The following is a 26278-nucleotide window of genomic DNA, read 5'->3' as shown; positions in this document are numbered from 1 at the left end:
CCTGGATGAGGGTTAAATTTAATTTCCTAGATATGTTTATGTCTCATTCGATTTTTTTCTCTAATTCCTGCCAAACCACATCAACAGCTTACAGAGCTGAAAGAATGGGTATATTTTTGAATAAACAAATAGACGTAAAAGAAAAACAAGCAAACCAAACTCCCTGATCTACGGTAACTTGTCAAGGAGAAGTCTAAGCTAGAATCTCCTCCCTGACTTGCAGATCTGGTAGGTGTGGGATTTTTAAATATACCCTTGGGGCAGCCCTTATGACTTTGATAGCCCTGCCTGCAGCCTGAATTCATACAATCCAGCAACAGATGCATCATTTTGGGTGGCTGTTCTTTTCTGCCTCTTGATCAAACTGATTCTGCTGTGTTACAGGGTAGCCTACAAATTGTTGCTTACATAAGGTTGAACAGTAATTTTTTCCCAGGCTCTATGGAATAAAAAACATATTTATTTAGCACTGAAATTATTTATGCAATACAGTATTCTCAATATTTTTTAACAGAGCATAATAAAAATTTGTTTTTTTCCTCCTTACAGCAAAAAAATCAGCCATAAAAAAATCAAATGCTTACATGTGTCCACTCTACAAGACAAGTGAGCGTAAAGGAACCCTTTCGACCACTGGGCATTCTACTAACTTTGTCATTGCATTAATGCTATTAACTGATCAACCAGTCCAGCACTGGATTAAGCGAGGGGTTGCTCTGCTTTGCCAGCTGGATGACTAATGTTGAAAAACTCAGAATCAAGACATGACAAGACGGGGGGATTTCTTACCCTAAGTGAAGAACTTTGTTACTGATGTAGTTTGATCATTTGAACTTCTAAATTGATTACAGTATTTTGCAATTAAAAATTAAACGTGATTGTTATTCCTTTGTAAAGTTACTGATGTATTCTCCTGTTCTTTTGTAACAATATTGCCAGTTGCTAGAATAAAATAATGGCTTACTTAATGTATCAACAAGGCATTTTGAGGCTGTTGAAGGATCACTTTCCTGTTGCTTACAGATGTTGGTTTTCCCCTCTCAACTCTTAATGTCCATTCAACTTGCCCAGAGCAGTAGTGTGGATTCAAAAGAAGTGGTGCAAGGCATCACATGTAAAGTAGAAAAAACAGGTGCACAGGGTGCTATTCTGAGTAATAGCACTAGCAATTGCCTAGCATCCTGGAAGAAGGTAAACTAAAAAGCTGCAATGTGACATTGTACTGGCCAGGATTAGTTATGCCCACTCTGGCACAGCGAACGCAAAGATATGTAAATAAATTAGAACCTGTTGGAAATTTGTCCTAAGCATTTGTCTAACTAAAGTTAAGCACATTTACGTACTATTGATTTCAGTGGTAATTGAGAACCCGTTGGTTTATCTTGCACTAAAATCAATGGGACTTTAAAAATCCTCAAATTTGGGTGCATCATGTCCCCAGGTTTATGAAAAGTGTAGATAATGATATGTTGTCTGATATTTATCAGTTTTTAATGTATTGTGTTTTTGAAGCTGTTTTAATTACATTCCCATGCATTTAAGATATTTCTGAGTGGGTACTATTGAGAAATGTATTTCCTTTAGCAATTCTTGAATTGTGATGAAAAATGTCTGGCCTTCTGATCTTTTTTTTCACATGTCAGGTTCATGTCTCTGAATTCTGCTAACCTTCGTGTAATCCTCATGGGGAAACTTGTGGGCATGCATAACAGAGTGTCTTATGGTCAGGTATTTATAGTAAGTTATTAATGGATATGGGCTATGCAAGAAGCAAAGGATCATTTTTCAATACATAAAACGTCACACTTCGTTTTAACATTTGCTTAGGGTGTGAGGTCTTCTCTGTTTCAAATGTGGAAGAAAGGTGAGGAGGATTTGTGCTTTTTCTTAAATCTTTTTAATGAAATTCTAAAAGCAACAATAAAAACTTTAAAGAGTATATATGTACTTCTGGCATTTTTTAAATCCTATTGCAACTGTAGTACCAAAAGCCTCTACTTACTTACCTGCATGCTTTGCTTTAAGCCAAAATTATTGATGGTAAAATGTTTGGTAGCTTAGTAGATAAATATTTTCTGTTTCAAACTGCCTCTAGCCACCTGCTTAGTTTCAAAATGTTTGTAATACTTTTTCAAATATCTGTTTGGTATCCATGAATAGTAGAAACCTGAACCATCTTACCATAGGGAGTGTTGCCTGAACAGTAATAGAGAATAACATTTCACCATATTTGCAATATGCATGGCAAATATTAGTGCTTTCATAAAGTAACCAGATCTGTATAACAGATGTAAATACTTGTCTGTTAATAAGGAAAAGCTCTGAAGCTATATGTTACTATACTTTATTTATGAAGTTAAATTCTGAGCAGTTTTACTCTGGAACTTTTTTTGGGGGGGGGTTGTTAATGGGTGCAATCCACTTTGTGTCCTACATGCCTTCCAGAGTACTTGAAGAAATTGCAAAGATGTCCACAACATCTAATGTTATGAGAGAGGAAGAAAAACTTTTCTCTATCCACTTTCTCCATGCTATGCATAATTTTGTAAGCTGCTATTATGTCACTTCTTTTCTAAACTATAAAGTCCCAAATTGTGCAACCTTTCCTCATAGGGGCGTTGCTCCAGGCTCCTGATCATTTTGATTGCCGTTTTCCGAACATTTTCCAACTCTACAATGACCTTTTTGAGGTGGGGCAAGAACACAACAGCTGTATGTTCCCCAATAGTTCAACAAGTATTGAGCAAAGCAATAGTAAACGTCAAGAATAGATTTCTCAGCATCGTATCTGACGTGATCCCTTTTTTCCTACCATGGGAAAAATCTGACAGTGGGCAGGAAATCAAGCTGTTGCTTTTTAAAAAAAGAGATCAATTGAGATTTTTAAGTTAAGACATCTCTGCTTTTGTTCCAGCTCTATTTGTTTCTAATTCTATATATTTATTTCCACATATATAGCTACTAATGTTTCTGGAAGTGCAGAAGAAACAAAAGAATTAGAAATCGTCTTTGCAGCATAGAACAGCTATTTGATCCTACTTGTTTGCCAAGATATGTGGTTTTAGCATGTACAGTACTACAGATATATATGATGATGTTGATGATGACATTCCAACTCAGTATGTCATTCAGCAAAGTTTGCAGGACATTCATAAGAGTGAGAAAGAGGCGACAGCAAGAAATGACAGGTATGTATGTCCTTCTAGATATTATTGAAACTTTTGAATGTGCGGCTTCAAAACATAGCACTGGATGCCAGCACTGGTGTAGCCAAGGGGAGGCAGGGGGAAGATGCTCCCCCTAAATCCATCAAAATCAACACAAATCTGAGGTTCTGCCTCCCTAACAAAAATCTTGACTACACCCATGCTGGAGGCTATAAACTCTTTCAATAGTGTTGTTATCGTGACATTCAATGATTTTGCATAATAGTGTTATGTACATGGGTTTTTCTCCATTTTGTGTATTTGTTTGAGTGTGAGTGCTTTAAGATATCTGAATGGGAGACCTACAGGGAACCATGAGTGAATTAAATGTCACACTATTATGAATGTTCTGTCTGCACAAACATTGCCGCTTGCCAGATTGAACAATCTTCTCTCTTCCCCAGATTGGCAAAGGCTGCTTGAGTCTTAACATACTTTGGCGGAGTTGCCTGCAGCGTTCAGTAGCTCTTGGAAAGCACTGCCCATAGGCCATTGTTGAGCTTTAGGGGGTCAAATATTTACACTTTAATTTTTCTTTTAATTTGCAAGCAGATATACTGCTGTGTGACTAAATAAGTCCCCTAAATGTGCAGATATCATTAGCTTATTTTTAGTGCTCTTGTTTTATTTCTAACCTGATAACTGACCATCCAAGCATAGTATTAGGGGGGATGATTCAACAAAAAACACCAGAAGAAACTGAGCCAGATCCAAACGCCTAGAGGGTAAAAAAACAAACATATTAAATGTCTATTTGGAGTGATAACAAGTGAGCATTGTCTCTTGTTTGTTTTCCGGTCTGGGGGAGAAATATCCTGAAGGAGCAATGCTAGGAGGCTGTACAACAAGAGGGAGAAATGAATAGTTTTGTCTGATTTTAATTATTATTTTTGGTTGTCTTTCAGCTTTAGTTTTGCTACAAGTACAGATCACAGGAAGATCATCACTGCCATTCGGACAGTTAAGTATCTGCTTTGATTTCTTTGGGAAATTAAGTGGGATTCCAACACAAAGAGGAGTACTTGATTTCCTTTATCTTGCACAGACTTTTAAAGAACTGGATTCATTAACTGATAATGAACCATCAAGTGATGTACATGGATGTGTACAGTGCTTTGTTCCTAAAAAAAAAAATGTTTAGGGGTACTCTCATTTTGACTCAAGAAAATCACCATTTTATAGTCCAAATCAGGAAAAGTAAATACAGTAAATACAATGAAATTGACCAATCACCGCACTGGATTCCAACTCCTCCTTCACACATTAAACGCTCGCTTCCGTCTGAGACTCAGTAAGCACCTTGACAGGAAATGAGGCCACCATCGGGGGTAGCAACGGAACTGATGATTCACCAATGGAACTGATGAATCACCGTGCTAGAGAAGAAACTTTTTTAAAAAAATAGTTTCTTCTCCTGTTAGATTCACAAAATGTTTAGGGTCTGCATACCCCTGCATCCCCCCAGAAAAAAAAGCACTTGATGTGTGAAACTTCCCCCTTCACCATTTTAATTAGAGTTCATTAGGGTTGCCAATGCTCATAAATATCTTTGGACTTAAAAAGCATGAAGGGTGCATTATTGTGACCTCTTTTACACTTAACAGGTGAAGAAGAGGCTTTGCTTAAGTTAATGAGGTGTGGCTCTGCTTTTCGGGAAGCAGACCAGCAAGGGTGCCTTCCTTTACATGAAGCTGCAGCACAACCCAACAAGAATATTCTAGAAATAACTCTGAAAGGTAGAAGGATCTCCCCCCATCTTTGTTCTCAAGTCAGCTTTGTATGCTCACTTGGTGCCAAAGCCATTTGTCTCTCCTGATTATCTTCCAGCTTCACACCCCGTGGTGTGGCAACTGACAAACCTGAAAGGGGAAACACCTCTGTTTGTAGCAGTGGACAAATGTCTTGAGAAAAACGTCAAATTTCTCCTCATCAATGGTTTTAATCCTGATGTGAAGAATGAAGAAGGAGATTCTGCTTTAATTATTGGTAAATCAAATTGCAGAGTTTCATGTAGTGATTTTTTTGGATGCTTTTTGTGTTTTTTTTAAATAATGTGAGTGTATCAAACCTTTCTCTTATTTTGAGAAAGACTCGGGGGACAATTGTCTATTTCAGTACTGGTCAAATGGCAGACCTGAATTTGACTCATTCCACTGCCTTGTCTTACCTTTTCCCCTCTCTGAGCCATGCTGGGACTTGGGAAGGAGTCCAAGCTCTAGACAGTGGTGGCAGGGTTGAGGTTTGTGACTGAGGGACAGCACTCAGATCACCTTGCCCTTTCTTATTTCCCCTTTTGTTTGCAGGGCATCTAGGTGTGCTGCAAAGCTCTGTTTCATGGAGACCCAGCCATACACGATTTTAAGTTGCCCAGAGGCCCTCTCTACCTTTATGAAAGGGCGTGCTTTGGATAGGAAGCTCCCATTGGCCCACACAGTATTGTCAACACTGAGTCACTCACCAGGACTTCAGGAAGGAATCTTTCCCAGCCCCACCTGGAGGTGCCTGGGATTGAACCTGGGACCTTTTACAAATAAAGCATGTGCTTCTCCCCATACCTTGATCAGCTAAGATCAAGCGACGCCCGCTGCTTCCCTCTTTGATTGCACCCCATTCAAAGGGAGGCCCACCATGAATTGGAAGGAGTTCGGGAGGAGTTTCTTCAATCTCTGAAAAACCCTGCAAAAGTTGCACAAGACTGTCAATATTAGTTGCATTTTGCTAAATTTGGGACTGAACACAAAGTCTGATTCTAAGTTTAGCCCTTCGCAGTGCTACATGACCTTTATTGCTGCATATAAATAGCACGAGGCAGCCAAGCAATGGTTTCTCCCGTCTTGGTTTCACAAGAGAGGGAAGCTTTTGGATTTGATGTCTTTTTCATTAACCGTGTAAAATGCTGCTCTTTCTTAACATTTTACAGCAATTAAACACAATTCGTACGAAATTGTCTCCTTGCTGATACAATTTGGTGCCGATGTCAGTCTCCAGTGTGTCAACAAGAGGACAGCTTTACATGAGGCAGCCAGGCTAGGCTTCAAAAACATGGTGGAGCTTTTGCTTTGGTCTAAAGCAGATCCGGATCCACGGAGTGCATATGGACTCACCCCTCTAGCACTGGCAGCACAGAATGGGCATACAGAAATTCTGGAAATTCTATTGCATAAAGGTGAGGACTTTCATACAATTACTTGGAAGTTCAGTGGTGCACCTAAGGCTAGTTTTTCTGGTAATTGCCAGAGCAGTCCTGTGATAGAATGCTGTTCTAACTAAGGGAACACAGGTATAGAATTTAAAATACTCTGTACGGAGTGGATGGCAGAGATTTTTGTCCAGGCATATACATATATGTTTTTTCTCTCAGTCTTTGAATGCTCATTCACAGCAGCCAGCCCATAATTATCTGTTGATAGCAAATCTGAAGGAGCCAATGCTGATGGAGAGGTGTATACACTGGGAGTTTTGCAAAACTTTGCTGGGTGAGCAAAGTAAGAAAGACCTTTGCTTGAATGTGCTCATTCAGCATTCTCAGTTGGTATATCTGGCAAGCATCTCCAGCACACATTTATGTTTTGTGTTCACGGATACCAATTCAGCTACTACAAAAAAGGAGCCAAGAGACGTAAAACATAAGGTAGATATTACATTACAGTGAGCATTGAAACATTGGAATGAAACTCAGTGTATATATTCAGGACACGATTGAAAGTTCAAAGACCACTGTGGCTCCTGAGCGTGGGAATTTTGTAGACGGCCCATTCTGGGTGTGGTTGCATTCGCATTCTAGTTTGGGGATACTAGTGGCAAGCTGATTCTTTAGCTCCATCATACTTTCAGAACACAGATGTAAGGCATAAAGGACACAGAAAGGATGAAGAAGGTTTTAGAGGCATCAGGAAGCAGAATGGGAACTGAGACTGTAGTAGCAATTTGATGTGTGTGGATGTGCAAAAAGAGATCTGCTGGTTTGTGAATGTGTTAAGCCACTTTTGCCTACAAGAGCCCTTTATTCAGGACTGGTCCTGTTGCAGTGTAATACTGATCCCATATCTCAAAGTTGTTGCAAAAACCCCCAACTTATTCCAGCACAACTCTTTCTGAAAGAACTAGAATTCACATTATAGCAGTCTAGGGTGCTATAATGAGGGTGCTAATTACTATTGCACTAAATATCTGTTGCTCTTCCTCCCTTAGGTGCCAATGTTCTTTCCCAGGCATCTGATTGTGCATCCATATTATTTGAAGCTGCTGGAGGAGGAAATCCCGATTGTGTCTCTCTTCTACTAGAGTATGGAGCTGATGCTAATGTACCAAAGCATTCAGGTCACCTGCCCATTCACAGAGCTGCTTATAGAGGACACCTCTTGTGAGTTATGAAAGCCAACAGGTTATACAATTGGGATGGAGGTGGGTGGGGTTAGTGGAGTTAGTCATATGCCCTGGGCATGTCAACACTGCCTTACAGGTCGGCTCTCTCCCAAAATCTGCCTTGTGACATAACTATTTGCGGGAGATGAGCAGGGCAATAATTTATCATATACTCATCTGCAAGTTTAATGTAAAAAACCTAATCAAAACCTGAAATGATGGTGATAATGATGATGATAATAATGATATTGATGATGATGATAATGATAATGATAATAATAATAATAGTAATAAATAATTTTATTATTTATACCCCACCCATTTGGCTGGGTTTCCCCAGCCACTCTTGGCAGCTTACAGCATATATAGTAATATGTCAAACATTAAAAACTACCTGATACAGGGCTGCCTTCAGATGTCTTCTAAAAGTTATGTAGTTCTGAAGAGAGAACGTTCCACAGGGAGAGTGCCACTACCGAGAAGGCCATCTGCCTGGTTCCCTGTAACTTCTCTTCTTGCAGTGAGGGAACCAGCAGAAGGCCCTTGGAGCTGGACCTCTGTGTCTGGGCTGAGCTTCTTCAGGTATACTGGGCCAAAGCCGTTTAGGGCTTTAAAGGTCAGCACCAACACTTTAATTTGGGCTCGAAAACGTACTGGGAGCCAGTGAAGATACTTTAGGACTGGTGTTATATGGTCCCAGCAGCCACTCCCAGTCACCAGTCTAGCTGCCGCATTCTGGATTAGCTGTAGTTTCCAAGTCACCTTCAAAGGTAGCCCCACATAGAGCACATTGCAGTAGTGCAAGCGGGAGATAACCAGAGCATGCACTGCTCTGGTGAGATAGTCCGTGGGCAGGTAGTGTCTCTGTGCAGTCCTCCATACAGGTTCTGCACTTGCACAGAACCCTTGTACAGAAGCTTTGAGGGCTAACTTAGTAAATGCTTTGGGTGCAAAGGTCCACCAATTCAACTGAAGTGCATTCCTGAGCAGACAAGATCAGCAACTTCCTACTCATTTCTTTTCTTACCACCAATACCACAGCAACATTTGTACTTTTCTCCTTTCCTTGTAGCTACAAACTAAACCAAACTTCCTCCCCACCCTCTTTTTCATATATTTCCTCAATTTGCAGTTTTATTTTGGATATATTTATGCACTTTCTTTTTCCTCTTGGGATCTTTGTCTGCCCATGTGTCTATGGCACCATGTTACATCTTTTGAAAAATGCAGAAGTTGTAGGAACAAACTCCCAACACATGCAGCTACAACCTCTCCTCTTTTGCCTGAGTGAGAAGCAACAAATGACCTATTGCCCCCATTGTCAAAAATTCATCAAGCTGGAGCTTTCTCGAAGAATATTTTGATTCAATTTGTTTTGTTCCCTAGAGTTGTACAGATCTTGGTTCCAGTGACGGACAGTGCTGCCATCAAGGAGAGTGGGATCAGTCCAGTTCACTCTGCAGCCGCAGGTGGACATCCTCAGTGCCTTGAGTTCCTTCTCAAATCTGGATTTGATGCCAATTTTATGTTGCATCAGAGAATTCGCAAAGGCTATGACGATGAGAGGAGGTCAGCCTTGTATTTTGCTGTCTCTAATGGGGATATTGACTCTGTTCAGTTGCTCCTGGATGCTGGAGCCCTACCAAACCAAGACCCAGTTAACTGTCTCCAGCTGGCCTTGAGAATGGGCAACTACGAGCTCATTGGTATCCTGCTTCGCCATGGGGCCAATGTGAACTATTTCTGTAGGGTTAATACAACCCATTTCCCATCAGCTCTGCAGTACACGTTGAAAGATGAAGTAATGTTAAGGATGTTGCTGAATTATGGGTACAATGTTCACCGCTGTTTCGATTGTCCTCATGGAGCCAGTGTGCATTCCCAGTACATATTTGAAGGCTGGACCTCAACTGTTATCAAAGACACAATGGTGAGTCCTTCTGATGGGAGGGAGGACTGCTTACATTTGCACCATCTTCTGATTTGCCCCTACAACACCCATCAGGCTATTTCCCCCCCAGCTGGGCTCCAGAACTGTGAGTCTGCATAGGAGTGGGAAGTTTTTTTAAAAAACAACAACTGGATATTGTCACAGTGGAAGAAATAAGCACCCTGTGTATTAGCATTTCAAGGCAAATAGGGAGCCTGATATATGGGACTGCAAAATCAAATGCTACCTTAAGATGGCATTCCTTAGAGTAAATGGCTAGTACTTGGTTATCCTGTTTGCAAATGGTGTCATTTTTTTCTGAACTGAATTTGCTGTATGGCTGGTTTGCTTTGCTGCAGTTTTGGCCAGGGCTTTACTGGGTTGAGTCCTCTGGGGCAATTTAATAATGCAAAATGCTGAATGAACTGGTCTCAAATGCTCTTTTTTCTTCTCTTAGTTCTGTGAGGTGATAACAGTAGCGTGGTTAAAGCACCTGTCTGGGAAAGTGGTGCGTGTGATGCTAGATTATGTGGATCATGTCAAGATCTGCTCTAAGCTTCAAGTAGTACTTCAAGAACAGAAACTCTGGCCAGAAATCCACGAAATTTTGAGTAAGTGTCAAATACATTTTAGCATCTTGAGAAATGTAATATTCAAATACGAGGGACAGAGCATGTTGTTGTCCTCAAATTACCAGTTGCATCACATTTGAGAGTTCAAACTTGTGGTCCTTGCAAGGGCCTCCCAGAATCCCTAGGTCAGACCTATTCTTCCAAAATTCAAAGCATAGGAGCTCCAACACTGGAGCCTCCCTTTCTGCAGCAACCTTGGTCCAACCAATGTCAGTGCTCTGAAGTCAGCAGCCTCCAAAGGGATGTGGCAGGCAGTGGTTGGAGTCAGTGGGAGGACATGCTACATGTAATGGCAAGGTTGGGTAGGGATGTAGTAGTGCAACATTTGTATGTCATTTACCACCACCCTTAGAAGCTTAAAATATCATTAAAACAATTGCTGGATATGGGTACAAAGATCCACCAGGTTTGGTTTTGATAAATGTGACTCAAAGCCACAAAACTCAAATGTAATTGTTGTGGGTCATACTGACATCACCCATGTCTCTATGAAGTCACCTAGACTGCCTATAATAAACCCTTCACTGTATTGTAAGGAGAGAGACATGTACACTTGTGTTATCCAGACTTCTGGATAGAAGATGACTTGTCGGCATGGTGCACATGTCAAGGTAAGCCGGGAGCAAACCTTGGCTACAGATCGTGGTTAAGGAGGAAAGAGCTTGACCACAATCATGCATTCATGTCACCTTTGCTTAGCTGCTGCACCACATTAAGCTAAGAGGACTAGGGAGGATCGAAAGTGCTGTGATCTTCTTCTCAGAAGCCACCAAGTTCATGTTAAGCCATGGCTTGGCTTAGCATTATGCACAAATGTCAACAATGTGGACCAACAACCTCTCCAACTTACTGAACAGAGCAGAAAAATCTTACAGGTCCATCATTTCTAAGCCCCTTTGTGCCTGCCAGGACTAAAAGAGAGGATATGGAGTGATTTTCTGTTTTTCGTCTTGCCTATTTGGCTTTAAATGGGTGGGGGTGGAATCCTTCCACTGAGAAGGAAAATAACTTTGCAAGTTCCCAGGTTGGCACACTTTTTTGGCCTATCTAGGGGGATGGTGGGGGAACAAGGGGGCTTGGGACTCAGCAAATCCAAAATATCCCCAGCACACTGCCAATGGATCACTAATGCACTGCATGAGTGATACAGTAAGGTGTGTATTCAAATGCTGAGTGCATTATTTATATCCTACTCAGCACACTGTGTACTTGCAAGAGTCAATCCACAATGGGATGGCTGAGCTGACATCTGCTTTTCTGCCTTGATTAATCAAGGCACTGGACCAGTTGTCACAGCTCACAATTTGCAAAGGTTACACTAGGACAGAGGCTACACAAGACCAAAAAAAAGTTTGATGTAATAAAACTATTAGCCTTTTTAATATCACACTTTGCAGTGTTCAAAGTGTTTTCCGTTACTTCTCAATTCAGCCTGAGAGCTTTCTCCTATCCATGCAGAACAATCTGTTTACTCAAGTGTAATTCGCACTGTGTTCAATGGCCCTTACTCCTCGGTAAGTAGGCATAGGTTTGCAACTTGAGCGTATTACAGTTCTTCCTATCTTGAGAGCCATTTATCTCATCAGATGTTGTTCACAACTCTGGGAAGCAAATAAGTCACTTCTTTTTTAAAAATAGGAAAGACAGTGATTTATGCAAGGTCGTGCTTATAGATATCATTGGCTGTCCTGTGATTTAATCCCAGGTACCCACTCCCACCGGGACGCAGGTGGCGCTGTGGGTTAAAGCCTCAGCGCCTAGGACTTGCCGATCGAAAGGTTGGCGGTTCGAATCCCTGCGGCGGGGTGCGCTCCCGCTGCTCGGTCCCAGCGCCTGCCAACCTAGCAGTTCGAAAGCACCTCCGGGTGCAAGTAGATAAATAGGGACCGCTTACCAGCGGGAAGGTAAACGGCGTTTCCGTGTGCGGCTCTGGCTCTGGCTCTGGCCAGAGCAGCGATGTCACGCTGGCCACGTGACCCGGAAGTGTCTCCGGACAGCGCTGGCCCCTGGCCTCTTAAGTGAGATGGGCGCACAACCCCAGAGTCTGTCAAGACTGGCCCGTACGGGCAGGGGTACCTTTACCTTTACCTTTTACCCACTCCCACCAGATCAAGAAGTTTCAAAAGCAGGCCTAACGATGAATGCTTGTTCTCTCCTCCTCCAGCAAACACCCGTTCTCTGCAACATCTTTGTCGTCTGAAAATCCGCAAGTGCTTAGGACGTTTGCGTCTACGCTGCCCTGTCTTCCTTACATTTCTGCGATTACCAAACCGTTTGAAAGACTATATTCTCTATAAGGAATATGATCTCTATGGACAAGGAAACCTCAAAGGAATTTACTAATGCAGGTATATAGAGAGTTGTATTGGGAGGGGGTCCTATACGTAATTCTGTGCATGTTTAAGTTGTAGCTATCGGAGTCCTTCTGTTTGTGAAAGAGTTGATTTAGCCCAAGTTGTGTGGCAGCACAGAGACCACAAAGAACGAAGCTTAAGTAATGCAAAGTACATCTCTGGATGTCAAACATCCCAAGGTATAGAGACTGATCCGCTCATTCTTTGCAAATTACATATAAAGCGGATGGATTAATAAAACCCCAGTCACATCAGGAGGGACATGGTTTCAGTTTCTCCAATCTAACCACACTAAAATAAAATTTAAAATATATATATATATAAGCTCTTACAAACAATAAGTGCATGTTTCTTGTTCTACTGGAAATAAATAAAGACATTATTCCAGCTGTTAACTTTTTTTATTAAGTACAATAAATGATCTCTGACTATATTAAATATATGAATAAGATTCCTGAATGACTGACAGACTTAAAATACATTTGACAAAATTTCAGGATCTTTTTAATTTTTTTGGATAACATGATGATGGTGATGACCTTTTAGGGAGCAATTGCAAACAAAATATATTTTACATAATCATTACAGAAAACCATCTTCTAAAATTGACTGGACTTTGCCAAGGTCCTTCCCAGATAGGTTTATTAGTATCTAGATTTCAGTCTGCAGTTGACAATACCAACTTGACAATCACTGGATATTATTAACAAGTATTCAGGGAAACTGTATTAGATTCTTAAAACATTGCAAAAAATCACAATCACTAGAACAGGACCAAACCATTACATTACTGTAAGAATTTGACCATCCACTACATTATAAAAGTCACCCATAATAATCATACAAGCAGGTTTGCTTGCATATAAACCTCACTATAGATCATTGTTCCTTCAGTTGTGTGCTGGTTTATTCTTTCTACCAGCTTAGAGCACATGATCTTAGTCTACTGGTTGCAAATTCAATTTTGCAGAGTGAGGAGTACTCACATAAGGATCTTTTTAAAAAAGATGTCCAGAAATAGTAATTAAAAAATTAATCTTCACCAAACTTGGGTGTTAGTGTTTTTTGGCAGAGAACACAAGTGAGAATGCTGATCTGATTTTTTTTAACCTCAGATTCACATGCAAACAATTAAAAGGAATGCATTTCAATTACAGCATGTTAGGGAAGAGAGGGACATGCAAAAATATTTTTTCTTTTGCTATATTTCTGGGTAACACAGAAAAGCACATCTTAGGAAGCTCACTTCTCACAAACATTTAATAATCTTCCTTTCTTCAATTTTTGGCCTTGAAACATTGATCATTCTAGTTTACAAAACTGAAGTATAAAAGATATAATAAAGCAATTGTGCTCACTGTGGAGTTTAGCTGTTCTGCTCCTTGACAGCACAATCCTATGCATTTTTACTCAAAACTAAGTCCCACTTGAAATGTGGTAGCTTACTCAAAGACCTAATCTGACAATGGGGGTGTGTGTGAAACTATTTCACTTTTTATTTCAAAAATAAAAGGGAAAGTTTGCTTCATGACATTACCTTACACCCTAGAATCTTCCAATATGAAGATGTTCTGGGTAGGAAACCTCATTTTTAACAAACAATTTGAAGTGTGGCACAGGTGAGCTATGCACTGTGACCATACCGACCAAATTGCCAGATTTTTAGATACAGTGATCATATTCAATAGTAAAACTAATGCAAGAAATAGAATGAATTTGCGCAGTGATCAGATTTTTTTTCATGCCAGCTAGCATCCAAAGGCAAGAAATGCATAAAAATTCAAGCAACTAGGTTTCTGTGCTATTTCTCCTGGCTATTCCAGTTCCTGCCTCTTGTCTAGCCAATTGTGCTCTTAGTCTCCATTTGTTTCTCAAAAATTGTAAAAATAAAATACAATGGTCAGTAATGTGGTTTTTTTTGCCCACTATCCATCTCTAGAAGCAGAACCAGTGGATATGCTCCCAGTTCCATGGCTGAAGGATCTTATGCATGCTTCCCTTCTCCCCAAATATTCCTCACTGCTTGCACTCTGGAAGCTCCAGGAAGAAAAGGCACAACCAATTCTTGGCCTGGACATGTGTGATTCTCAGGAATGCTTCATTTATTGGTGTCACACCCTTGGGCCTTGCCGCCACAGCCAGATCTACTGTTACAGGACCCAGTATTACAAGAAGAACCAGAGCGGTTGAGACAGACAGCATGGTGCTTGAGTAGCAACGTTTAAGTCTAAATGACATCTCAATGTGGAACCCATTGTGGAACCTTCAGAAAATTCTTTTGGCCTTACAGCATCCTCCTGTTGAGTCACTGAAGTCTATGCCTCTCCTGCTCCCGTCCTTCCAGGTAGTGTTCTTAGTTGCAATCACATTGGATTCAGAGCTAAGTGCTTTTTCTTTAGCAAGTTATCTGTGCTTTTTCATAAGGACAGTGTGATACAAAGAGTTGTTCCTTCTTTTGTGCCAAAGGTTATCACTAGCTTCCATGGCAAACATGGTTTGCCCTGATCTTGTCCATTCTCTTGGTGTGAGAAAGGCGATAATGTACCCTTTTAATGCCCTCCTCACATCAACAGAATGATAGACTTTAGACAAACAAAGCCTCTTTTGTGTCTTTTCATCCTACAACCTTTAGTTAAAAGGTGCCATCCGCTATCATAGCATGTTGGCTTATAATAGCATTTATTTCATCCTATGAAGCATTAAATTTACCTGTACCAAGAAACATTATGGTTCATTTAAGTAAATTTAAGACAACCACAGCAGCCTTCGCTACAAATGAATCTATTTTGAGACCTGAGTGATGGGTTGATCTTTACCAAATGCAATCACAAAGCATTATAAAATTGTTACTTATGTCTTTGGAGGCATGTGATACGTCTTGAAGACCTAGACAGCATGCTTTCCCCACCTTAATATCGCCTGCTTTTGTGCATCCCACTTGCTGAACTATCATTCAAGAAGGTGGCACTGTTAATCTCGCCTGAAACATGTCTCCTTGATTGTAGTCCATCAAGGCCTCAGATTATATCCTGGGGTAAGGGCAGCTGTCAGTCAGCATTATCTTCAAATGAATTTTCTTTTAATGTATTGTTATCTGTAACTTGTAATTTGTTTTACAATTTCTACTTTTTAACATGTTCTTCAAATTTTATGTTTATTTCTGTTTGATATATAACTGTAATGGGGAAGTAGGTATGGTAGCAATGCAAATTGTGTTACAGTGGTACTTCAGTTCTCAAATGCCTTTGAAGTCAAACATTTTGGAATTCAAATGCCAAAAACCCAGAAGTAAATGCTTCGGTTTTCGAACATACCTTGGAACTTGAACAGGAAACGCAGCTTCCGTTTGAGTTTTCCATATTGAGGCTTGCGTTTTGAGGCTTCCGCTTTCAGTTTTTGAACATTTTGGAACTCAAATTATGTTAGAAAACCAAGGTACCACTGTATTTCTATTTTCATGTATCTTTGTGTCCTGGTCATGTCGTGAAAGAGGCTGACTAGGACAGAGTGAGCAGAGTAACCTACTTTCTTGAATTTGATACATTTCCTGCCTTTCTCACTTGAGGGATGATTACCCAAGAGAAAATCCTTTCAGGTTAGACCAGTGGCCCCTTTTCTAGCAAGTTGTGGGACATGTACACACTACATAAACCAGATACTTGCAAATTCATGGTTAGATGTCTAGACCTTGACAATGGGAATTCCACTATTACGCAGTTATAAACGTACTCTCCCTTAATGTTTCGAACATACAGATTATATATGGGAACAATTGACATATTTCAGTTCCACAAAGAGCATTAAGCCCTTTGAGATCAATATTGAACAGGAAGATAAAAAATAACTGGTTATATAAATGAGAAAATTTGGTATTATACACATTATAATACAGTGATTTAACATACATGTATACACACACATATACATATCCAAATTGCAGGTGACAACTGCTAGAGGTTAGCTTGAAACATGAGAACAATGCAACTCATCTGTCAGATGAAGTAAACTGGTTATATCAAATTTTATATTTTCTGGGAGCACTGTTAAATATGGCTTTAAGGGCTCAAAAAAGTGGTATAATTTAATATAGATTTGCCAACTGAGCTGCCCAAAAATATGAAAACTTAATTAAAATTAGTCTACCTTACAATGAAGAGAACTACGAACTATATGGGTGGCATTCCCTCAATCTTATTCTAAGGGAGACAGAAGAAGATGGCACTACTGTTCAATGGGCTCCTGCAGTCCATTTGGTTTACTGGAGTGATATCCCTCTCCTTCAGATAGCTTAGAACAGAAACACCCCCAATGTGTATGAAAAAGCTTCTTAACACACATTACAATGAAGTGTTATAAAGGCCAAAATGAATTTCCCCTCCCCAGTTCTCTGGAGAAGGGTGGAAAAGGTCTGGCGTATTCTGAAAAGTTAAGTGTTCTTGGTAACTGAAAACCTGCTGGGGTTGAAAGAAGTGATGCATAGATTTTGCAAAGCTTGGGAAGAATATTGGTTTCTTCTCTCACCTTGTTTCTAAAAAGTTACTGAATATATTTTGTTGATTTTTTTTAAGAAGTGATTTAGATAAAAGGCAGACCACATTAGAAAGTAGTGAATCAACAGGCTGAAATTGATTTCTTTGTTATCTACTCACAATTTGAGTTGGTTGCCGATGCAATGAATGGGTTGGGTATTATCTCGTCATGTGACAGAGGCAGGAGAGCATTTAGCGAGGGGCTCCATCCCACTCAGCAGTGTGCGCCTCAGGAGCGGCCAAGCACCAGCCAGGGAGCTGGGAGGGGGCCCTCAAGGGAAGGGCCAAGGAGGAAGCAAGCTGCTCCATGGTGATGGAAACGAGCCCGGCTGGGAGGCGGGCGGAGGCAGCAGCACTAAAAAGCCGAAGTTTCACTTGCACATCAAGACACTGACGGATCATGTGGATTACAAAGCCATTGACATTTGCTGACTGTGTTGGCGATGAACTGCCTTTAGGATGGGAAACTGTTTATGATCAACAGATTGGTGTTTATTACATGGACCATATCAATCTGAACCAGACCAGGAGGAGGAGGAATGAAGGAAAACAGAAATCAGGCCTGAGAACTGAGGTCACTGTCAAGAGAATGGCCACGATCATCTCACGTGAGGGTGAAACGGAGAGGGAGGGAAAGTAAACAGCCCCTGAAAACATCGCCACACTCTGGAAGAACTTGTCGGCAAAACCCTTGCACGGAATTGTATCTGCATGAAGACCGATGCCTGCCATTGTCTACCTGGGGCATCTCCTCTCCTAACCCCCCCCCCACGGGCGAGAGAAGGACCTCTGGTGGTGAGATAGCTGTCCTTAGTTTCTTGCCTCCAGTTATGTGCATTTCTGACTGGTATCTTTGCCTTGATTATGTGCATTGCAGTGTGAACTGGAAAGTGTGGCGTGTAGAAAACGTCAAGGGAATTGGCTCTGGAAATATCTTGACAACCCTGCAAAGAGCTCAGGGAGCATCTCCAAGCGATGATGTTGGCCCTTCAATCCCCTGGTTTCCTGATAAACAAGGAGAAGAGCTGCCTTGAGCCATCACAGCAGCTTATCAATCTGGAAGCCAAGTTGGACACAGTCAAAGGTTTGGTGGCTCTGTCTCCAGAGTGCACCAAGATCAGAGCAGCAGCATCTCTGCTGAAATCTACCAAGGAAATTGATATCAAGCATCTATCGATAATCATGAGCCTCTGTATGTCAGCTTCTCAGATCACACCCATCACCTTCAATGGTTTCTGTTTCCTCATCAATGGGCAATCACTCACAAGCATTGCTGTGTGCTCAAGTTACCTCCGCTGGTCAGGCTGCCAATGAGATGGTGGACGGCAGAATCCAATCTACAGAACGGAACTCCCATTCGTGATCCAGAGAACTGTGATCACCACAGATGCCAGTTTTCATTATCAAGGTCACTTTGTACAGAAATGCTGGTCACCACAAAATCAGAAGCACTCCATAAATTGGTTGGAGCTAAGAGCTTCCAGGTTGGCGATGTTTCATTTTGCACATCGACCATGTGCTGCTGCACACAGACAATTCCACCACAAAATCACACATTTGCAGGCAGGGTGGGACACAATTGATTTCTCTGCAAAAAGAATCATTGCTCCTCTTCAACTTGGGGGGGGGGGTCTTGCAGGGGACAGCACTTTACAGGCAGATTGGTTGAGTAGCTCCCTTCTCGATCCGGGGGAGTGGATGCTCAACAGGCAAGTCTTCCACCTGATTCAGGAGTATCTAGGTCCATGTCAAGTGGATCTGTTTGCAATCAAGTTTCATGTTATTTTTCCAGGTTCAAAGACAGTCAAGCGGAAGCATGGGATGCCTTGATGGTACCTTGACCAAAATGTCTCCTTTCCCCCACAGTCAATTCTACAACGTGTTCTCCAAAAGATCAGAATAGAAAGAGATCATCCTGGTGGCCCCTTTCTGGCCCTGCAGGCCTTGGAAGTTGGAGCTCCAAGAGCTAGGCATCTCACCTCCTTGCCATCTTCTGGTGTTGTCCTACCTACTGCAGCAAGGGCCCTTGTTCCAGCCAAATCCACAGTGGCTATGTTTGACTGCATGACATTTGGATGCAGCCATCTGAAACATCAAGGGTTGGATACAGCTGTCATCTTCACCAATTTGGTCTCATGCAGACCTTCCACTGTGTGGATATATCAGGCAACCTGGACCAATTTATCAACTTGGTGTTTCTACAGTGAAGCTGTGTCCACATAGAGTTTCAGTTCTGGACATTTCCGGAACTGAAGCTCTATGTGAACTATGTTACACTTTCAATGCATGGGCTACAGAATGGTTTGAAACCAAATGCTCTAAAAAGGCAAGTTTCCGCAACACCTTCCGTTTGTGCACTACAGGTCGTGCCCCCATTTCACAAATTTGCAAAACTCATTAGTTAAATGCTTCTTGAGGGGGACATTGTTTTCCTTCCTGGAGTTTGCATATGGTGCTGGCAGCACTGTAGAAACCACCGTTTGAAACTTTGTGCAAGATATCTGTAAAGCATCTATCCTTTAAGGTTCTCTTCCCCGTGGCCATTATGTCCGCATGTCGAGTGTCTGAGTTGTCTGTATTATTGGTAGCTAAACATGTCCAGATCCAAAACATCTGAGAGAGAAAGCGTGGCACAACTTTGATGTTTGCCTTACACTGAAGGTGTATATTGAAAGGACATTAGAATCACTGACTCCTTGTTCATATCCTTTCAACTATGGGTATAAGGGTTGCTCCTTCCACCCTTGCAAGGGCTTGCACACCTCTAGCGTATGAGTCACTCAAGTTGCCTCAGCCATTGCACATATCGGCTCATTTCACTAGATCATGGGTAGGTAAACTAAGGCCCAGGGGCCTGATGCGGCCCAATCGCCTTCTAAATCTGGCCCGCGGACAGTCCGGGAATAAGCGTGTTTTTACATGCGTAGATGTGTCATTTTATCTAAGAGGCATCTCTGGGTTATCTGTGGGGCCTGCCTGGTTTCCCCCCCCCCAAAAAAATATAGTTTGGCACCCCACAAGGTCGGAGGGACAGTGGACCGGCCCCCTGCTGAAAAAGTTTGCTGACCCCTGCACTAGATCAGCAGGAACTTCAGCTGTGTTTATAGTTAATGCTCCTTTATTAAAGATCTGTAAAGCAGCTACTTGGTCCTCACCAAGTATATTCACCAGGCATTACAAAATGGACCTGTCTGCTTTGGCTGACGCTACCTTGGGCACGCAGTCCTTCAACAGGTGCTTTAGTCACTGTAACTGCAGTTCGGACCCGCCCTAATTGGGAAAGCTGTGATACGTTCATCCCATTCATGGCATCAGCAATTGAATCAAACAAAACAATTGGTCTTATCTGAAGAGTAGATTTGATAGGCTACTGATGACACGAATGGGACCTATCCCTGGCATAGACTATAGTGATATTGATAATTTGGTTAGTTGCTCCATTGTTTACAACATATTGAGCCAGGAGAGAGGCAGGCATATGTAGAGAATTTTCATTCCTACTGTAAGTTCAATGCCTGTTGGAGTTTGGCGAATCCTATAAAACTGAGGAATGACCGCACCTGCCTCCCACAGTTCTTTGCCCTCCTGCCTCCGTCACATGATAAGATAATACCCAACTCATTCAAGTCATCAGCAACCTATCAAGTCTGCTCTTCAGGTAAGACCAATTCTTCTTTTTGCATAAACTAAAGGATCTGACTATTGTAAAAACAGATGCACTGTTTTGTATTGATAGTATTACTTTGCTGAAGGAAAAGGCCAATGCATGTTTGATATAACTAAACTTGTCATGCACTTGCAATTAAAAATGATCAAGAAGAAGAGGGTCAGCATAATTTTCCTCACTGATTCAGCAGGTTTACTGTAAATGCACTTATGCTGTATGTGGAATTGTTCAGTAAGTCTTGCTAAATGGTATTTAGAGAAATTGTGCAAATATGGGCATGGATCACAGAATCAGTTTTATCTAAAATAATAGTTGGCAATGTCTCCATACAAATTGTTCTTCTCATCTATTTGTATTTGTTACAAAACAAATTCGTACATTACCAAAACACATACTGCAATTGCAGCCTAACTTCTAATATGTGCTTTAATGTCTCTGACACCCTCCACACCAAAGTGCTCTGAAGTATAATGCAGAATAGCCAAGGGCAGTACCACCAAGTACATTCTCAAGTAAAAATAGCATTGCAGCATTACCAGTTTTCCTGAACTTTTCTCTACTGGCAATTCATTTTCAGACATGATTAAACTACAAGCAAGCACTCTGTTTCTGTTTTCAGTAATCTTTGGGAATCAAAATGAACTTTGAAAAAATAAGGACTAACAAATTTATTATAGCAGAGCCCTTCACAGACTCCACTCCACTTCATAATATTAAATTTGTTAAGTCTTTAAAAGAGTCAAAGGACTCTGTTTTTGCCACAACACACTAAATGGTTATCCAATGCAGGTTGAAAGTGAAGATGAAAGCTTTTGTCTATTATGCTTACCTTATACCAATTTTTTCCTCATGAAATTATCTGCACAGCAAGGCAAGTGAAGAAGAAAAAAAGATCCATATATAGCCATGTATACTTCTGCTAAGTTTCACCATGGTACCTTATGATATGGAAGAAAGTCCATATTCACATCAAGCTGGCTGTTTAAGAAAAATCAAAGCTCAATGGAGTTTCATCTAATAAAGCAAACCCACCACCTTTGTTTCTCCGACTTTCCATGTCAGACAACAGGTCCGAAGACTTGCACACCAGAGTCACTTCATGCTTCAGATTCTCGTTTCTTCTTTCCATCTTCTCCCAAATCACTGTCTTCCGACTGACTACTGCTAAGGACTACAAATTGTCCCTCCCCAGTGCTCTGGTTGGATCTACTAGAAGCAGCTATTAGCCGGCTTTGCTCTTCCAAATCCTGAAAGCAAGCATTCAGTTTTAAATGGAACTTTCCATTGTAAATTGCATTTATACAGATTTATGCTGTTGAAACACTTGGAATACCAGTCTGGATTTTGATCACCACATCCCCCAAAAGGTATTACAGAGCTGGAAAATGTGCAGAAAGGGTAGCATACAAAGGAAGTTTACAACAATGCAAGATTTTTGTTTTAGAAAAAAGGTGAACAAGAGAAGTAAGGGAAATACAATATGGTTTTATAAAATTATGCATGGCATGGTGAAAGTGATTATATTAGAATCAGGAATTGTTACCCAATGAAGCTGAATAGGAAGCACTTCTTTACACAATGCACAACTAAAACTATGGAATTTGCTACCACATGATATGCAGTAGCCACTAACTTGGATTACTTTAAAAGGAGATTGGACAAATTTATGGAATATAAGGCTATCAATGGCTGCTAGTCATGATGGCTGCATACTACCTCCAGGATCAGTGACACCATGGCCCAAATTCAAGGGATCTTAAGCGTTAGCAGATGCCACTGCCAGGGCTCCCTCGAGAGCTTTCCCTGCCTCCTTTCACTGTGCCTCCCTCAAATCCACTCCAGAGAGTCAGGAGAACTACTAGGAAACTTTATAGGGGGAGGAGAGTGTGGAATGTTCTGTCTGGCAAGCCAAAATCAGAAGGGTGTGACAAATTTCTCACCATGTCTCTGAATACCAGCTGCAGGGAAACAATGAAGAGGGCTATTGCCATCATGTCTAGTTTGTGGGCTTCCCAGAGGTATCTGGCCAGACACTGTGGGATAGGATAGGCCTTTGGTCTAGGGCTATTCTCAATGTTCTTATATGTAATAGGCATACGAACAGTGCAATGATTTTCAACCATAAAAGACTAGCAGGAATTTTACTATGGCCACCAAACCACAAGTTATAAAACTGGACAATTCTTGGAAGACTCCAGGGCATGAAGACAACCAGCCTCCCATACTGCTTGCCTTTTCTCCAGTAACTAGTTTTCAGTGCTTCTCAATGCTGATGTTCTACAGGCCTCAATGAATTCACCCAGTTCCCTTTTAAAGCCATCCAAGTCTGTTGGTTATCAGCATGTTTTTTGATAAAGTTCATTTAAAGTCAATTTCCAAGGAGGAGAGAGTACCCTTAAAGCAAAAAGTAGCGGTCTGCCGGGGGAAAAACAATAATCCCTTCACAATATATATAACGTATAAAACATATGTGGCTTAATTCTCTTTTTTAAATTCCCTTTAGTTCTAATCTTTTTTGTCCTCATAAAAATCTATCTACTTTCTTAGCACTTTCATCTCCTCTGAAAGCCCAGGCTCATGCAAATTCTAAAGCTAAATTTGCATTGTAGTTTAGTCATTAGAACAAATCTGTTTTCTTGCATACAAGTTCTTTTCCAGGTAAAATTTTGGCAAACAACATACCTTTTCTATTTGTTTCTGTTTACTGAGTTCTTTTTGTTGTTTCTCTTTCACTCTATCCATTTCTTTCTGCTTTTCTGATGTTCTGCGATCCTGGAAAATTAAAAAAGGCACAGCACATTAATAATTGTTAAAGTAATTTACCACATCATAAATACTTGATGAAAAATTGCATTAGTATGTTATATATTATGTTCCATGGAAAGTTTCACTTCAGAGAACTGATGTACATAGCAAATATTTTTAATAAATATCTGCTGCTGCCCTTCAAAATAGAAGAACTGCCTGCATGATTCTGCATGATTCTTCTGCACCATCAGATTACAGCAGAAAAGCAATAAACTATCAGACCAGATAATTTCGAGACTGGACACTGTTGGCAACACTACCAAATACTAGTTTGAAAAGGAATTTCCTGCCTACTTTGCAATGCTGCAAGTTTTTTGTTGTTTTTTTAAACGAAAACTCAGCATGATTTCACAGTGACCACATGCCATGAGTTAATAATACTTTAGCAACAGATAGTCATGAAGCATGTTCTCAAAAGATATGGCTGGGTAGTGGGTAGGGATTTGTAAAGCCAAAAAACCTGGAAAAGTGGTTTCAGGCAGCATGTCTAGTCCTTAATTTGAGACAATGGCCTTTAAAGGCCTAAGGAACTCTGTTCCTGTAAATCAGAGATGTCCAACAGGTCGATCGCAATCTACTGTTAGATCCCCGGGAGGTTTTGGTAGATTGCGGTCGATCGCTGGGTCCCTTTTCTTAGGATTGGTAAAAAAGAATCCGGCTCCGGCCCCCTCGCCCCACCCTCCATTGTTGCTGGATCTGCAGAACGGAAGACGGAGTTCACTCAGTGAGGCTGTTTGTTTCCCCAGATCTGCTGGTGAGTGGCTGTTCCTCTTTTTCTCCCAAAACCCATAAAAACGAGGTTTTCCTCCTCCCTAAATAAAGCTCAACAACCTTGCCCTGTACCCCTAAAAATCGTGGCTTTCCCCCTCCCTAAAAAAAAAGTCAACAACTTGGACCTGAAACCTCCCAAAATGGGGGTAGATCACTGCCAGTTTTTAATTCTGTAAGTAGATTGCAGTCTCTTGGGAGCTGGCCACCCCTGCTGTAAATACATTCCTGTTCTCCAGCTCAGGGTGGTTAAATGAGGAGTCACAAAGGACACTTCTAATTTTGCTTTGAAGTTAATACGGTTTTTCTTCTCCAACTCCTGATAGCTAGCAACTCATGCCAAATGCAATGCAGATCTGGACGGCTTTACTAAAGTGTTTGCTTACAGGTATCTCTGTAAACGTCAGTGATATGGATGCTCCAAAAAAGTTAAAATTGGAATTAAAAAAGAAATCATAGAATAATTTGCAGCTTGCATCAGAAAAGTTTCTGATGGCCTAAGGAGTGATCTACTTTAGCATCTTTATTTTACTTGTATTTAGTAAACAAAACAAAAAAACTTTCAAACTGCCAAGCTTGCTTAATATATTTCCAACTGGCATCTATTCACTGTTAATAAAGAACTTATGAAACAGAAATGTTTCTGCATGGAAAAAAGCACTGGAAGAAATGCAGGCCCATAGCACTGGTCATAGTACATTTAAGAAGAAACTGGTTAACAGAACATGCTAGAAAAGGTTAATAGGCAAAATATATTGTGTTATTGAAGATGCCTAAACTGATGGCCTTCAGGTTCTTTTCAGCTCATTCATTCTGCAGTGCCAACATAATGCATACATATTTTACATCAAATGAAAATCTTACCAATTCAGCATGAAATGCGATCTGTTTTGCAAGTCCCACAGAATCACAAATCTAAATGGGAGGGGGAAAAGGAACACACAGCAAACATGATCAACTGTGACCATCTTTAAATATATAATTAAATCACATTGCTGCAAGTATAGAATAGTTCAGTGTATTGGAGAACTTTAGCTGGAGCATGATAAATACCTTTTCCCCTTCATTATTTGATTCGAATATATAGCAGACTGAAGTTGGTCTACTGTCTGCTCTTCCTGCTGAAGTCCGAAGCACAAATCCAAAAAGCCGTTTGTTTTCCTGGTGTGTGGCATACAGAACTACATTTGGCAACGGAAACTGTTAAGAAAAAAATGAGAGAACTTTAAAGCTCATTGAATACCAGATAAACACATTTAATGTTAGTTGCTGGGCCAGATGGGAGTTGTAGTTCAGCAACATCTGGAGGCTGCTGTTATAAGTGTTACAAGTTACAAATGCTGGTGTAAATGTGACACTACTGAATGGATGTTATATGATAAATATGTGGAACCTGAACCTGTTAAGGTGTGGTAAAAGTACACATAGTAAATGGAAGGTAAGCTTGGGTGCAACTTATAATTGACAGAAAACAGAGAGTGTATTGATGTATCATGAAACATGTTTCTATAACTGCTTTGATTTTAGCAACTCACCCTGAGTCTTGTAACTTGCGTCTGAGGGTCAATTAACCTAAAAGTGTTAATTTAAGAAACTATAAGTTATGGTACAAAGAAAAAGAGAACTGTAATTAAACACTGACAAATGTGCTGGTTTGGAATGAGAATACTTACTTTAAACAATCACATGTGACCAACAAATGTGATTCTGTCATTCTGAAAATGTTGTGTATAGCTCGAGCTGCTAGTATTTGGCGCATTGTTTCATAAACAACATCAGGACTTTCATCCGACTTCACCTCCATGGATCCAAGGAATCTTACAATAAATAACTGATGTAGGATAGAATCTGGAGCAAGCACATATTAAACAAAATGATATGAACAACGTCTGGGCTTTCTAGAAAACCGGTGGCCTTGGCCTTACAGAATAACAATACACTGCCCCAATTTTCATACATTTAATTCAATTTCAATTACTTTAAAAGGATATAGCAAATTTAAGCATTCCCCAATCTAAG

At 40.7% G+C, this 26278-nt stretch overlaps 3 protein-coding genes across 4 annotated transcripts in view; 2 read left to right on the top strand and 1 right to left on the bottom strand.

The window, feature by feature from the left end:
• DNAH12 (dynein axonemal heavy chain 12) overlaps positions 1 to 1939 on the top strand; it is a 94021-nt gene extending 92082 nt beyond the window's left edge. For both annotated transcript variants that reach the window (XM_079964927.1, XM_079964926.1), the window contains one exon: positions 550 to 1939. In XM_079964927.1, coding sequence (XP_079821053.1) covers positions 550 to 740 — 191 coding nt within the window. In that variant the 3' untranslated portion in view covers positions 741 to 1939. The remainder of the gene's footprint in view (positions 1 to 549) is intronic.
• On the top strand, positions 1791 to 21034 carry ASB14 (ankyrin repeat and SOCS box containing 14). The gene is made up of 11 exons (XM_079965050.1): positions 1791 to 1864; positions 2959 to 3188; positions 4112 to 4167; positions 4811 to 4942; positions 5034 to 5192; positions 6127 to 6372; positions 7398 to 7569; positions 8958 to 9501; positions 9959 to 10112; positions 12298 to 12481; positions 14427 to 21034. The coding sequence occupies exons 2-10, from the start codon at positions 3067 to 3069 to the stop codon at positions 12474 to 12476; spliced, it is 1764 nt and encodes a 587-aa protein (XP_079821176.1). The 5' UTR covers positions 1791 to 1864; positions 2959 to 3066; the 3' UTR covers positions 12477 to 12481; positions 14427 to 21034.
• A 61-nt stretch (positions 21035 to 21095) lies between these two features.
• Positions 21096 to 26278, bottom strand: part of APPL1 (adaptor protein, phosphotyrosine interacting with PH domain and leucine zipper 1) — a 33639-nt gene continuing 28456 nt past the window's right edge. Inside the window, exons 17-22 of the mRNA XM_079965021.1 lie at positions 25933 to 26107; positions 25795 to 25831; positions 25313 to 25459; positions 25124 to 25174; positions 23366 to 23455; positions 21096 to 21930 (exon numbers count right to left, since the gene is read on the bottom strand). Coding sequence (XP_079821147.1) covers positions 21781 to 21930; positions 23366 to 23455; positions 25124 to 25174; positions 25313 to 25459; positions 25795 to 25831; positions 25933 to 26107 — 650 coding nt within the window. The 3' untranslated portion in view covers positions 21096 to 21780. The remainder of the gene's footprint in view (positions 21931 to 23365; positions 23456 to 25123; positions 25175 to 25312; positions 25460 to 25794; positions 25832 to 25932; positions 26108 to 26278) is intronic.

The sequence above is a fragment of the Podarcis cretensis genome (assembly GCF_951804945.1).
Source record: "Podarcis cretensis genome assembly, chromosome: 2".
Taxonomy (NCBI): Eukaryota; Metazoa; Chordata; class Lepidosauria; order Squamata; family Lacertidae; genus Podarcis; species Podarcis cretensis.
The sequence above is the reverse complement of the archived record's forward strand: the minus strand, read 5'-3'. Positions and strand labels throughout refer to the sequence as shown.

Bases quoted from the DNA above. Each gene is read 5' to 3' on its own strand.
- ASB14 (XM_079965050.1), top strand. From the start codon at position 3,067: ATGTACAGTACTACAGATATATATGATGATGTTGATGATGACATTCCA. The intron at 6,373-7,397 runs GTGAGGACTTTC...TTCCTCCCTTAG, and splicing joins GGAAATTCTATTGCATAAAG to GTGCCAATGTTCTTTCCCAG. The intron at 7,570-8,957 runs GTGAGTTATGAA...TTTGTTCCCTAG, and splicing joins GCTTATAGAGGACACCTCTT to AGTTGTACAGATCTTGGTTC.